Source organism: Colletotrichum siamense (genome assembly GCF_013390195.1).
Source record: "Colletotrichum siamense strain Cg363 chromosome Unknown KSG_Cg363_contig07, whole genome shotgun sequence".
NCBI lineage: Eukaryota > Fungi > Ascomycota > Sordariomycetes > Glomerellales > Glomerellaceae > Colletotrichum > Colletotrichum siamense.
This window is the reverse complement of record NW_023501020.1, coordinates 1,448,842-1,463,517: the sequence shown is the minus strand read 5'-3', so window position 1 is coordinate 1,463,517 and position 14,676 is coordinate 1,448,842. Positions and strand designations below refer to the sequence as shown.

Below are 14,676 nucleotides of genomic sequence, written 5' to 3'. Positions count from 1 at the left end.
TCATAACCAGCACAAATATACCGCCTAGGCCATTTTGGGAGGACAGGCCTGATATCCCCTTTGTCATGGGTTCTTGAGGAATACTTTAGCAGGGAGTTTAGAGGCATTGGCATAGACTAGATGTCTTTGTGAAAGAATATGCCCTGCTAGAACTGAATAATACAACTACTTTCTTGTTCTGGTATCTGGTTCATTTGTGTGACGCAACAGTGATGAGATGGGTGGCCTCTCTGAACCAATCTTGGCGTTCATAGTGCGCTTCATTCTGGGTCGATGCACATAAAGAGCAATATGAGCGGCAATGAAACGAAACATGCAAGGTGCCTGTGGCTACTAGATTACTTTCGTTCGAATACGCCAAAAAGACCAAGGTAGGATGTTGGGTGACGGCGGGGCAGGTAAAGTGAACAGTGGTACAGGTACAATTGGGAAAGTTGGGAAACTTATGCTGACTTCAACGGCCGGGTATGCTGTGCTTTTTGCTTGACTCCCCGACGACGTTTTTCTGGCGACATCGTCTGTCCATGCCCGGAGGAGACGATGCAGGTGCCACATATATGCTATGATAATCGAATTTTTTCAATGGAGGGAAGTTTAGTTGGATATCGTTCTGTTAAGACTTGTGGTTTAGCGGAATAGCGATTGAGAAGAGGGACCAACATCGGGGGTGTGCGATATTGGGATCTGGTCGAGTCTAGCGAGGGGAATTTGCATACTGTCCAGAGTCGGTATGAGCGAACGCCATTTTCTGATTCCATATACATCTAAAAGATGAGTGTTCTGGCTTAATGGGTTGAATACGTTGGGAACGAGGACGGGTGATGGTGATGAGGAACGGAGATGGGGTTCTGGGTTGGAGATGCTAGTCGCGGATACGGGATTTCTGAGTACGAATACGTTTTTCAGATATCTTCAAAGTTTCAAAGGCCATAAGAAGAGACAGTGTAATGGTTGTAGAAATCTTTCTCGCTGCTCCAGATGTGCTCTTATAAATAGAAGCCCGATGGCGTCTGCCTTCTTCTGAGGAATCCGCGTAGGCACACTCGGTCGGGGGCACGTAGTCTGGCTTGGAGAGACGACACCGAGTCGTGACTTTTGCGGGCTGAGCTCCTGTTTAGACGCTCAACTATTAAAAGGCATCTTACTATGGAGTTTTGTTGGCGGGTAATCGCACTCTGGTGATGTTAGGTGACACTACATCTCCGGGGCTTGAATGTCGGAGCGACTAAGCTCACCGAGCCTCAACACCGGAGAGGAGCTAGATACCGAGCAAAAAGTTGATATCAAGGGCGCATGACGTCTGGCTGAATACGAGTTTCTTACTCGCGCGATGGAGAAGCCGGACGACGGAAAGCTAGCGAGGGAGAAAAGCGCCACGCGCATTCAATGTGTAAACGTGAGGTCTAGCATGGCTGGAGCTATGTGTATTATGGAATTATTGCCGGTATCAAGTCACAAAGAAATAATGCTTCCGATCAGAATTGGTTGCTTTGGCTCTTATTTTCTTCTCTTTTGGTATGAGTTTATAGGCTTGTACTGTTTGGAGAGCCGTTACTGAGCACTTGTGAAACGTTGAGTTATGAGGCGCGTTGTTGAGGCAGTCATTATGCACGAAGATGCATTGAACTGCCTTTGAGGCTACTTATTTGGACGTACACGTATCAAAGGTCTCTTCTCTGATCAATCAGATGTTCACCGCGTGCAGAATTGCCATGACATCTACAGTGCCAGTGTTCTGGGAGCCCTCTTCCTACCAGCCGTCATTGTCGCTGAGACCCTGGCACTCGCCCGAAGCAATTTTGTACTTTGGGCGTTCTTGACTTCGGCGTCGCCGCCTGTCATTTTTCCTCCAAGTCTCCCAAGTATTCCGCCTCAATGTGCGATAGCATTTCTGACATCCGTCGCTAGTTGTTGATGTGTGGCAACGTTGATGAGAATTTTGACAGCGGGCTTCGGGATCTCAGACTTATTGGCATTTGATCAAAGCCAGATTTCTTATTTTGGACAAAGAAGACTTTTCTGGGTCACTATACAGTGTTTATATAGCATGAATCAGGATAAGGTATGAGATAGGAGTTAGAAAACACAGCCAGAACCAGCTGTTCGGGGCACGAGGTATTGTGGCCAGTGTTGTGACAACGAAACTCCTTGTTTGTGCCGAAATTGTCCAGGTTTCGTGCTTTATAAACTAAAACGTGTTCACTCACTTACGGTGTTTTTGACCATCGGGAATGTTTGCGCATATCAGCTACGGTAGTTAGTGGCGAAAGGACAGGGGGAATGCTTAAGTCATGAATGACATGGCGTATCCCTAAGTGTGTTTCGCGGAAATCTAGTATGAATCCGAGCTGAAGGCTTGCGATTCAAATGAATCCAACCATTCGAACAAATAATAGGAGAGAAGGACAGTAGAGATACTAAAGTGGAAGCTACCGTCGCAAGATTTGAGCGGAGGACCTCGGGTGTCGCAAAACATACGGCAAGCCATTGTTCCTCTTGAGCACTGCCGTGTTAACAGGCTTCTAGTTCTCATCGCTCAATCTCGTCGTTCAAATAAGACGATCAAGGAGGGAGCTGTCTTATTTCAAGGTTGTACTGGTACAAAAATCCCTCCCAAAGGCGTATGGCCTGGCGTCGATGCAAAGTTAAGCTATTGTCCGGAAACACCAGTCTTCTAACAAACGGTCACTCTACCTTCTATCTAGGAACAAATGTTTATGGCAAGATCAAGCCATACGACATTTTTAGGGATAGCCGGAGAAACTAGAGGCTTGGGAAAGTTTGCAACTGCTACGATTTAGGCATCCTTCAGGCACTCTGGTGAGCAACTTACATTGATCTTCGGGGTCTAGTGTCTCAAACATGAGCCATATCTTGAGCGGTGATTCGTCGCGGTTCAGCCCTGCAATTGATGTCCATTCCCCAGCTTCCTTCAGCCCTGGAGAACGCCGGTAGATTGGAGATATTAGCAGATCTGGACCCTGACTTAACGATTAAAACTGTACGCCAAGCATACCAAATCGAGACATCAACAGCAGCATCAGATAGCGTATTGAGCCCCCGCCTTTGCCTTTATCATGTGCGACCACCCATGATCCTTTTCAAAGGTGCCAAGTCGTTCTTGGATTGAAGCGGACTTTTATGCATCGTTTACTTGCGCCATTCGTTCGGCCACAGCTGCAGAGATCGCCAACCTGGAGTAATCGCGTTTAATCCCCCAGAAGATCCCCAACTCGTTCCCAAACATGCGCGTATCAGTACTTCTCTCCCTTGGGGCGCTTCTCACCAGCACAATCGCCATCACCAGCACGACCATCCTCACGCCAGTGGAACAATCACCGTACTACTATCTGGGATGCTATCCTTACACTGCCGAAACCGCCATCGGGGCATACGACATACCGAACATCGCCACGGGCTACAATAATGGCAACCCAGTCGACTGCCAAATCGGCTGTGATCAGCAATTTCATGCGCCTTACGTCTTCATGTACGGCACATACTGCTACTGCCAGGTCCGCGAGTTCGAGTTCGACATCCACCAGCCGGGTGGCGCTCCGGTCGACAATTCCCTTTGCACCACGCCGTGCTTCGTGGACCCCAACGCCCCGTGTGGCACATTGTCCAATACGGATGCTGGGAGGTATGTCACGGTGTACGGGAAGTACGGCCCCAGAGCGTCCTTCAGCCCACGCGTGTCTCCGACTAGCAGCACACGGTCTACAGCCGTCACATCGTCGAGTATCCGCACGATTGCCTCAACGTCGACATCATCAACGCCTCAAAGCAGGTCTCTCACCCCCTTGCCGCGGCCGCCATACTCGTATCTAGGATGCTACTCCTTCGTGAGCGTCCAGTCGGGTGCAATTTGGCAATTCCAAGGCACTGCAGTCGGTGATCCGGTAGCGTGCCAGGCTGCGTGCGATGCTGCCGGGTCGCCGTTCCTGATGATGCTATTTGACTCGTGTTATTGCCAGCCTGCGAGTGCTGGCATCAACGCACCACCAGGTCTTCCTGCAGCTGATTCAGAGTGCAGCATTGCCTGCCGCAATAGCCCTGGCTCTCCCTGCGGTGGCTCAGCCTCGGGGCTGTTCTACACCGTGTACGGTGGTAGACAGCCAGGTGTCTCGTCGTCAAATACATTGCCCCTCACGGCATCGCGACTCACCTCTACCAGAACTTCAATGTCATCTGCGTCGCCTTCGGCATCTTTGTTCCCAGACCCTTTGCCTCCATACAACTACGTCGGATGCTATTACATGCTAAGTATTTGTAACACGGACGTGTTCACGTTGCAAAGCGACATCCTCGGCAACCCAGCTGCGTGTCAAGCAAGATGCTTGGATCGTTTGCGATCTCACTTTGTCACTTTGGTGGGAACAGTATGTTACTGTGGAAATCCCCAATATCTCCGCATAAACAACCCTCCGGTCGACGACTCTTTCTGCGCTGGGCCCTGCCTGAACAACCCCGCTTCCCCTTGCGGCCGAAGAAACTTCGAGGATAATACTTTCTATTCTGTTTTGTACGGAGATTATCTCCCGGAAGGGTCTTTGGCAAGTACATCAGCATCGGCTCTATCCTCGGCTGGTGTCTCTACGCGAGGACCTATCATGTTCACCCCAGGCCCAGTCCCGACATCATTGATAGCACCTGGGAGCTTGAGCATCTCTACGATATCGAGGTCTTCGGCAGCCTCTTCATCTGTCCAAAGCCCGGCCATTTCTAGAACCTCGATCTCTTCTACGAGCCCAAACAGCATGATTCTGGCTTCAAGGTCCTCAACGTCTACATCCACCACAACAGTGAGGTCCTCAACGTCCTCATCCACGAGAACAACCGCCAACACCTTACCGTCTTCTGCGAGCCCGTACTCTTACCTCGGCTGCTATGACAACGACCTTCAGTATCAAGGCCGTTACGTAGGAGTCAACTCTGCTGGTGGCGATCCAGCTGCATGTCAAGCCGCCTGCGCCCGGCTAGCAGCGCCATTCTTGCTGATGTTTTCGATTTCCTGTCTCTGCCAGACGGGTGGCTTTATGGCCCCGCCACGATCCCTCCTTGTCGATGAAAGCCTCTGCACGATCGTGTGCGAAGGGAATCGTACCGCCCGTTGCGGCGGGCGCAATGCTGGGACAAAGTTCTCGGTGTATGGATACCCAGTTGTGCAGGTTTTGCCAGGGTCATCCATCTCAAGCACTTCAACTGCTCGATTGGCTACGTCTTTGACCACTCGGTTGACTACGTCTTCGACAAGTATTGCAGGCCTCTCGGTGCCCCGAACCACAACGACACCCAGTAACATACCTGCTGGGTCCTCTTCGTTGCGATTCACAAATTCGTCGTCTACAGTCTCAACCCCGAGAGCAGCACCGATCGTCATACCGGGCATTAATGACCAGAGCACTTCTCGAAGCCTACCCCCGAACCTAGCTACCCCAGCAACGTCAGCCATACCAAGTTCTTCGCTCAGGTCGTCAACCACGTCAACTTCTTCAACCAAGCCATCAACGCTACCAGCCGCGAGCTCTAGCAGTCCCTCGAGGACGACATCTACGACGACACGATCCACGACAAGCTTGTCGTCTTCATCCAGGCCAACTCTTGCGTCGACGGGGGGGCTGGTCGGGATTCCGGTCGTTCTTTCGATCTTACCGCCTGTTCCTGTACCTCCCAATCCGACTCGGGCGATGAGCGCCTGATTCTAGTGGCTTTTGGAAGTTGAAAATCTTGCAATGCGAAATGTCTTCAATTACCACATAATGGTTCCGCAAAAGAAAGTGCGAAAACCTCGCTGGAATCTGGTTCACGTAGAATGAGGGGCTCACCTGTATTGCAGAAGAAGAGGGAACCTGTTTGCTTTTTGAGACGATCCCCAGTCAGTGAAGCCTGGAAGCGGTCAGTGAATCTTTCCGCCCCTTGGGAGGCAGTATTTTGGAATGGAATGTTCGTAGATTACCGTGTACCGGATTCGGCCCACGAACCGAACCCTCGGGCCGCGGCGAATGCAGGCTGCAACTACTGGAGTGGAGGGAGGCATTTGGAACAACCGGTATTAGACTGCCAAGGCTCACGTATAATGATGATAATCTAACAGTTTTGGTTCAGCTGGTCTTAAACTCGTGGCGCTGTTGATTTTTTACGTTTTTTTTTGTCGATTCTCGATTCCCAGCCTGGCGAACTCGGAATGCGACGTGGAGATTATGTCGTGAGAAGAAGCTCGTTCATCTAGAGCTAGAACTTAAGATCCTCAAGGAGAAGTAGGGGACGCAGCCCCCCAGCTTATTTTAATTGTGCCTTCATCTATAACTGTTTCCCACATAACCTCTTCCACAGGCCCTTGTATCGCGACAGATAAACCTCCCAGACACCATACAACGATTCTTTAGACCATCTTTGAGTTTTTGATAGGGTGCTTGTTCTCGAATCACATCTTTATGTCAAATCTTTTCTGATCACTTAACATCATGGGCTTGTGGTGGGGTCCCCTCTTGGCAGCCCTGTGCTGTTTAGTCCGACCTGCAGTCGGTCTGAGAGTCGCGACGCAAACTTTGATACCATCTATTAGCACGACCTCATCTTCGGCCTCATCTTCAGCCTCGCTGCAAAGGACTGGCATATCACCGAATCCTGTATCACCGTACTCATATATTGGATGCTACACAGACGAGGGCCTCGCGGGATCAACATACATATACCAAGATGGCATTGTTGGGGATCCAGTGAGATGTCAAGCTCGTTGCGCTGACCTCAGTGCTCTCTTCGTGTATCTGGTTGGCACGGCCTGCTATTGTGCTCCTTTACGCAATATGGTTGCTCCGCGTGGACCAGCTACCAACGATGAGAATTGCAACAGATATCCCTGCAGATCAGACTCAACATCACCTTGCGGCTGCAATTTTAGTCTTAGTTGCCAGGCGCAATACGTCGTGGTTTACGGTGTTAGATCACCCGCAGTCATGTCTTCCAGTACCTCGACGTCTCCCTTATTTGGTTCATCGGTCACCATAAGCCTATCATCCTCCGCATCGTCTCCTATACCCAGCTTCAGCACAACGGGTTCGTCGGCATCGCTGTCACAGATGTTTCCCGGTACATCTGCCGGTTCTCAAAATCCGATATTATCCGGCACTACGTTGGTCCTGTCTTCAAGCGATTCCACCTCGCGGGCAACCACTTTCCAGCTGACCAACTCTTCCTCGACTTCAATGACGATACCGATGACGGGCAATACTGCAGTAGCACAAAGCGCGTCGACAAGTGATGGAGGCTTCCAGAGCACAGCCTCATCGAGTGTGGTGTCTCCGACCGCACTCACGATACCGTCCAGCTCGAGCTTGGTAACGCCTACTAGCTCCGCCATCAGTCCTGTGGGATCTTCTTCTGATTCTGGTCCTGGTACTATGCTTGGTTCTACGACAAGCTCTACCACAGATTCTGCAACGACAAGTTCCCCCGGCGGTTCGCCACCAACACCTCGAGTTACCACCGCCAGCACCATCTTCGACATCAGCATTGGAGGGGCTTCCGTGTCACCGACCACGGGACCAGATTCATCAGCATCTACGTTACCCAGTGGTAGCTCATCCCTCGGCACTATCGATAGCTCACAGGCTTTAGTTGGGGTTACAGTCGTCTTAACAATCAGCCCACTTCAAGCACCTGGTGCCACCCAGACGGGCTTGTAGTGAGGCGAAGTTTGGAATATCCAAGTTGTGTGTGCGCTTCAAACCAGCCAAATCGACCGACACTTTTTGGTATCTAGTACTGCCTCTCACTGTGCTCTTTCTGTTGTGAATTATAGATCTTCTTTCACAAGCTAGCTCGTCTAGTCTGCTTCACAAACAGCCACAATACATCAATAAGCTGTGCTCTGTTGGAACTGTGTCTCTTCCATATTTATTGCGTTCGTCACATCTGGAGCGCCCAGTACTGCGAGGTCCGGCAATGGACTGTCCGTGTCTCCGCTACGTGTCCTACCAATCGCCGCGACGCGATATATCGTAAATATCTTTAATCTTGCTCCTGTCGTAAGAGATTCTATAGTGTGTAATTCCGTGCTGATCGAACAACTTGTAATGAGGCAAGTTTTCATCCTGTTTAACAGCCCGTCTCAGCACTTTTCGTCTTGACAGTTCACGTAAAGAGGAACATTGAATGCTTCAAATTGGTTGTGAAGAAAACAGCGTCTATTCATCCCGAAATCTACATCTTATCTATAAGATTCAATGAGACGTTTCTACAAAGATCTCATCAAACCTTACATGTGCCCCTACATAAGGTACAGATCCAGCCTAAGAGAGACCAATACCCGGCAAGTTGAAAGAATAAGTAAAGACCGAGATAAACGGCTCCAGCCTGCGTCCCCCATATTGTCCTCTTATTGACTTTGGTCACCAGGTTTGGTGGTGCTAGCTGGATGACCACAAGAGAAGTTGAAGAGAACTCGTTCATCAAAAATGTTTTCAGGCGCTGAGAACCTGGGAATTGAGCATGCCACGCACGAACTCGTAATATTCGGGCGTCATGTTCGTCCATTCCATGCAGGCCGAGCCGCAGGGAATGGGAATGGCCTGACCAGCGGTATCCCCAACAACCCTGGCGAGGGTCATGCAAGTGGGTGGCATTCCTTCAGCACGGATGTGATTGTCGCCGATGGGACCGGTGATTGTGATGTGAGAGCCAAGAGCTTCAATGTAGCAGTCGTCCCAGATGTGCTGAGGGACACCAACAGGAGCTGCGCCGGGGCCGTCTTGTTGCTTCTCCGCCGCAACTTCTGCGGCGATCTCATGCGCCATATTTTGTGCATAGCGAATAGCATCCTCCTGGCGCTTGCAGTCGGACTTTGTAGTACAGCCGATGCCTACATTGACTGCGCTGGACACGACTCCAGAGACGCCCCCGGAAGTCATAGATCCAGAAGCCCAGACACTAAAGCCTGTAACGAGCGCAGGAAAAGGCATGATAAACCTAGTGTGGTGGTATTGCGGAAGGGAAGAAGAATTGAGGGTTGTCTTCGGGCAAGGAATTGACCAATAGTTATGTTTGGTCTTCAATCGATATTGGTGGTGGGATTGAGAATGTTTCTGTGTTTGTTGCAATTCAATGGATGTTTGTTGAGCACTAGGAATTCAAATTTGGGCTGAAGGCGGCTCGAAACCCCCCTTCATATACCCCATGGGTTAACTACAGAGGTTACGCTGTGACCCTCCACATATTTCTGGGTCAGAGTCATACGGCAGTTTAAAAGGTGCGCCTCCAGGCGGCAAGTTGCGAAGGAAAAGTTAGAAGGGAAGAAGGTTATGTTGGAGAACGGACTTTGCTTCCTATCATAATGTCAGACTTCCTCTATCAGCAAGCTTCCAACCGTCATGGGATTTCCACGATGGGTCACGAAGGTTCGTAGCACCGTCTACTAACTCACGCGCAGGGTTTCACGAATACAGAGTCCTTGGGGCCGTCACGGTGCTCAGGAGGGCTCGGCGATAAGCCCCGACGATACTCGTACGATTAATATCTCGCTTTGAAAACCTTTTTGAGTTCATGGGCAGTGCTTTGAGACCCCAAGATGTGTTGGAAGTCGTGGCACAAGCCATCCAAACCCACTCTAACAGGTGAGATTGACGACGTACGACAGACCGTCCACTCAAGCCGAGCCGAAAAGGGACCCAGAAATACCAAATAGTATCCGTTTTTGAACCTTTGAATGTCTCGTTAGGCTGACAGGTCGTGATAGTTGGGTGGCCTCACCTTGTGGATACGGGAGCTGAATTTTCTGCAGTCAAGATAGTCGGTGTTGCCTGCCTATGTAGTGGGCCTTGCCGGTGTGGATGTTTCTAAGGCCAAGATAGTTGATAGCTGAGGACCTCCTGGCATCATTTTATTCGGTGTGGGACAAGGTTTGTCTGCTGTAAGTTAAAGTCTCAAATTCACTCGCCTTGGCTCGCAAATCTTCTACAGTTTCCATTTGAAAATATTCTAACGCCGTGATCCAAGTCTTCTGCCCAGGAAAACATTCGTTAAACGACGCACCAAAATCAACCTATGAGCTAGTAGGAATGGCAAACTCATTTGGCTCGACGATGTTTTCCTTTTTCTTTTTTTTTTTACTTTTTCTTTTCTTTTTTCTTTTTCCTTTTTTTTTTTCCTTGGCTGCTAATGTTTATACGGCATATTGCTGCCGTACTAAGAGGTTAATGTTAGCTCAGCAAACCCCGCAACGTCTCAGCTGCAGTCTGGTGTGTATAACCTCTTTCTTCCCTTCTAACTTTTGTTCTTCGCAGTTTGCCGCCTGGAGGCGCACCTTGGTGACTGCCGTATGACTCTCACGGGGAGATATTCAAGGGTCAGGATGGTCTAGGCTTCATAGAGAAACCTCTACGCCTATTAGAAAGCTTAGCATCCTACCCGCTCTTATATAGATAAGGTGTGTATAACATGCGCCACAGCCTCCTTGTAAATGAGCGGGCTGATCACCAACCCAATCAGTGACCCCACTCTGTAGCCCCTTGACTCCTGACAATAACATGAAATAACTCAAGAATGCGGTACGGTAGATTGGCAAGGCTGAGATTGATTGGAGATCGTCTGAGGAGGCAATAAGTATGTTTTGACGAAAAGCGAAGTCGTTCTTGTTCGCACAAGTTCGTCTAGAAGTTGATGACATAACAACAACAGCGCGACAAATCTGCTGGAAAGAGTTTATTATAGATGGAAAGCCGGATACACTCATAGTGTCTGCTCCAACAAATGACGTGGATTAATTCATCCATAGATCCTTTATGTTTGACCTGCTAATCACGATCAAGACAATGGTATAATAAATAGCAACATATGCTCAAAATGAATGCTCAAAATCAATTACGATGTCATATGATCATTGAGCAGTGAGGAATTTTCACTAAGAGGCATACGATTGAATCAAAGCTTGCTTGATTGCCCATCGCATAGTCTTTGGATAAACCCATCTTGGTACTGCCCAAAAGAACCACGCGAAAACCCACATAAACCCGAAAGCTTTACACATGATGCGAATTGGCCAGCTCTTCTCAACCAGGAGCGCGGCTTTTGTGCCCCTGAGACCCCAGGAGAGAGATTTGATGACAGTGATTTCAGCTCCAATTGCGACGAAATTCACGGAAAAAAACCACACGTCTAAATGTTCGAAGTGTTGACCGGTTCTCCACGATGCTGTTGCGTGCATCAACCCAGAGAGAAAAAATACACCAAATGCTTGTAGCACCTTTTCCAAAGCCCTTGTCTCTACTCCTCGCAAGAGAAATCTCGTCCAAGTTTTGAGCGTTGGTGTTGCAACGCGGTGCCAAAAGCGACCCCAGAAGCGCTGGAGAGTCCATGCATCAGCAATACTGCCAAAAAGAGGAGGCCAGTCTTCTGGATCGTCCAGACGAAGTATCATCACGAAGATGATTGCCAAGAGAAAGTGATAAGACTCCAGAACGAGGAAGTTGGTCCATATCCACGACACCGACGTGAAGGCGCGAAGTGCGAGGCGATGTGAAGAGATGGAGCCGTATGGGCTTTCGATACCATCAGAAAACAAATGACTGAAGATTGGCCTGATGATTTGCTGTTGGTCTGGCGTGAAATCGAGTAGACTACTGGCGGCTAAAAGTTGTCTCTGGATGCGCTGGAAGACCAATTTGTCGACGAGGAAACCAACCGCGACCCTTGACCCGCGGCGGAAGAGGAATCGAATCAAAGCATTCCACGAAGCAGAAGCTGGGCCGGGTTTACGGAATTGTAGGTTTCGGGGGTTGTTCCAAATGCGACAGGCAGCAGCGACACTGCGCCGACTCGGCCAGGACAACAGACTGGCCCTGTCACGCTGACCGGTCTTTTGATCCGGGCGTGGCGCCAAAGAATGATTTTCGAATAGGAGAATCGTAGGTAAAATGAGCATGAAAATAAAGCAGGATATGACGGTGTACGAGTTAAGTCCTACAGGCCCGCTCGGTGTCATGTCTTCCTTGACGGAGGCCAAGGACAAGGCAGTGAGCAGCCATGCTGGAAGAAAGAGCCACGAGTGAAATTGTGAAGGAAGATGAAGAGTAAACGTAGTCAACGTAGCAGAAGCCACAAACAATATTGCGGGTTTGAAGTCGTTTGCGCTGATGAAATCCATCTTTGCTGCTTTCTCTTTACTTTTTTTCGTAAAGGCAAGGAGCGCTTTTTCATTCACCCAGCGGTAAAGGTGAAATAAGGAGGAAGATAGTCCATAAAGCTCATAAATCAAAGCTTTGACATCCGAAGCTTATGTGTTATGGAACGCCAAGGTCTGAAAAGCCCTCCCGAGGGACATCTATGTTAGTGGATAGTAAAAAGTGGCTGTAGAAAGGTTCCCAAGTCCATTTGGTATTAAACTCCTGGTGGCAATCGCAGCTAATTGGTAGCATTCAAAGCCCTCCTTGTAAAGGTACTGTGGTTGCCGAACACACTGTGCCATGTTTGCCTTGATTCAAGCGTAACATAGATGGTTTTGTTTTCAAACTGAATTTTCAATGGTCCATCAAGTCATCGAAAACTTCGGTTGTTCAATCAAGTTGATTGTGTTGATCATTGTAATAGTCTGAGATTACACTGTCAACAGGATCGCGGGCGATTGGCACTGCACGGTCTGATTTCGACACGCCACCTGAATTTAATTATGCAGCTGAAGCTGATTTTACACTGAATCCTGCCCCAATGCCAAGTCTGTTGGCGTCGTCATAGCCCGGATGCCCAGTGCTGTTGGGATGAGCATGCAGGGGAGTGTGTTTGCATGATCTGCTGTGCCCCTTACGAGCACCAACACCAACCACCAACCACCAACAAACGATATTAATAGAAACTGAGTCAAAAGATCCTTGACAGGTGCAATGGACTTGCCTTGATTAAATACCCTGTTACGTGACAGCAGAAACGAGATCAGAACCTCCAGCCTCGCCCGTCAAACCCCTCTCCGTTATCACAAGAGGTTGAAGAATCAATCCAACATGGGAAATGCTGCTGAAGCCAAGGCAGTCAGTGCCATGACAACGCAAGAGGACCTCAGTCCACCTCCCCCTTACGTATCGAACGATGCCACGGTGGCTTCATCGAGTTCTGCATACCAAGTAAGCTTTTCGCCAGCTACGAGCAAATCCAAAGTTCCCCTCAGTCCATCTCTTTCTCTTTATCACCCAATGCCCAATACCTTGAGCGTGTACTCGCAAATCAAGTTCACCCAGACCGCACATCTTGGCGACAGCACAAATCACAAGCTCTACGCCTTCTCGACCTATTACATTTCTGGTGGTGGCAAATATGACGGGAAGCCGTGCATGATCCTCCATAATGGTCCCAGCAATAAAGACCCTGCCCTAGCTACGGTCGCCGAGGAGCCAAACTGGACTTTGACATCGACAAGCAGCATCATTACACTGCCGCCGCTTAATGACGCGGTCGACGCAGCCGTTGCGCCTCAGGAGCAGAGTTTCAATGGTGCTACGGAGATCATGCGCGGGGGAATGTTCAAGAATCAAGTGACGTTTGGATACCGTTTCTCCATCGAGGTGGATCATGCTGGCACGATTCGACGCGAGGACTTCGAATGGCAGAAGGCGGACAAAAGTGAGATGCCAGACGCCAAGGCGGTCTTCAAGCTTGTGCGTCTCAACTCAGGAACTGTTCGCGACACCACGACCCAAAATGGCTCTGATTGCGTTGCCATGACTGGATTCAAGTGGGCATTAGCTTGGAACAAGCCGTTCAGATTTGAGTTTGTGGGGGATGGTGCAACTGGTGGATTGGGAGATCGGTGGTCAGTCATGGCACTCGTCACAGCCATGAGAATTTGGACTCTTTACGTTCAAAGAAGGGTGCGCTGAGAGTTTGGATGCTGTTACAACTTTGAATGTGGGCGGTAATTAGTTGAGCTGTTTGAACTGGAAATGGCCACCTTATCAACAAATACTCACTCGCAAAAGAAAAGTTCACGTGGTACCCGTCAATCTGAAGTCTTAAACTCCATGCCCTATTCGCACCTTTGCAGCTATGTCTACTATAAATATGCTCATCGCTCTTGCCATTTTGCCTCTTTGCGATTGGCTACCTTACCTTACCTAGGGTCATACGGCAGTCAACAAAGTGCGCCTCCAGGCGGCAAACTGCGAAGAGGAAAAGTTAGAAGGGAAGAAAGACCTTACCTAGAGTTATGTCACAGTGTTAAACCTTCAACTATCAACGAGATGGGAAGTTTCGGAGTAACTCAGCGCTTTATTCTTGAGTTTTGCTAGCCGGCCAGTGTCAAGTGGCTATCCGGGCAGTGTTCACCAAACACGTGTGTGATCCGTACATCGCCTCTAATCACCTGTACTACTACCGTCCACTGTCAACGCCGTTGTCGTCGTCCATCATCCTGATGATTATCTCTATTCCTATCATTTCTCTGCTACTATGGTCCTTATGGAAGTACCAAGTACGCTTCAAGAGGTACAGGGGACACTACTCGAATAGCTGATCAGCGCTGCCTGGCTAGCAAAGCTCTTAATTCAGGTTGAATGTGACCACTTGTTGGGTCTGAATTTCTTGCACTATCGCCCCAAGGGAAGTATGAGCATTAGAACCACAGAAACACATTGCATGCGGACTTTGGAGGCCTCAGCACTTACCCTGTGTGATATACATCACAAAGCCTTA

The 14,676-nt window shown here is 49.3% G+C and overlaps 4 protein-coding genes across 4 annotated transcripts; 2 read left to right on the top strand and 2 right to left on the bottom strand.

Annotated features, from left to right (window-relative positions):
• Positions 1-3,245: 3,245 nt before the first annotated feature.
• Positions 3,246-7,264, top strand: CGCS363_v010723 (uncharacterized protein; the record flags this gene model as incomplete). Its single annotated transcript, XM_036642572.1, has 3 exons — positions 3,246-4,382; positions 4,730-4,870; positions 6,947-7,264. 3 exons carry the CDS (start codon positions 3,246-3,248, stop codon positions 7,262-7,264), a joined length of 1,596 nt encoding a protein of 531 aa, XP_036491838.1.
• Positions 7,265-8,465: 1,201 nt separating this feature from the next.
• CGCS363_v010722 (uncharacterized protein) lies at positions 8,466-8,963 on the bottom strand (the record flags this gene model as incomplete). The annotated part of the gene is made up of 1 exon (XM_036642571.1): positions 8,466-8,963. The coding sequence occupies one exon, from the start codon at positions 8,961-8,963 to the stop codon at positions 8,466-8,468; it is 498 nt and encodes a 165-aa protein (XP_036491837.1).
• A 1,937-nt stretch (positions 8,964-10,900) lies between these two features.
• Positions 10,901-11,920, bottom strand: aurG (Acetyltransferase aurG; the record flags this gene model as incomplete). Its single annotated transcript, XM_036642570.1, has 1 exon — positions 10,901-11,920. The coding sequence occupies one exon, from the start codon at positions 11,918-11,920 to the stop codon at positions 10,901-10,903; it is 1,020 nt and encodes a 339-aa protein (XP_036491840.1).
• Positions 11,921-13,028: 1,108 nt separating this feature from the next.
• Positions 13,029-13,865, top strand: CGCS363_v010720 (uncharacterized protein; the record flags this gene model as incomplete). The annotated part of the gene is made up of 1 exon (XM_036642569.1): positions 13,029-13,865. The coding sequence occupies one exon, from the start codon at positions 13,029-13,031 to the stop codon at positions 13,863-13,865; it is 837 nt and encodes a 278-aa protein (XP_036491839.1).
• Between the last annotated feature and the right edge of the window lie 811 nt (positions 13,866-14,676).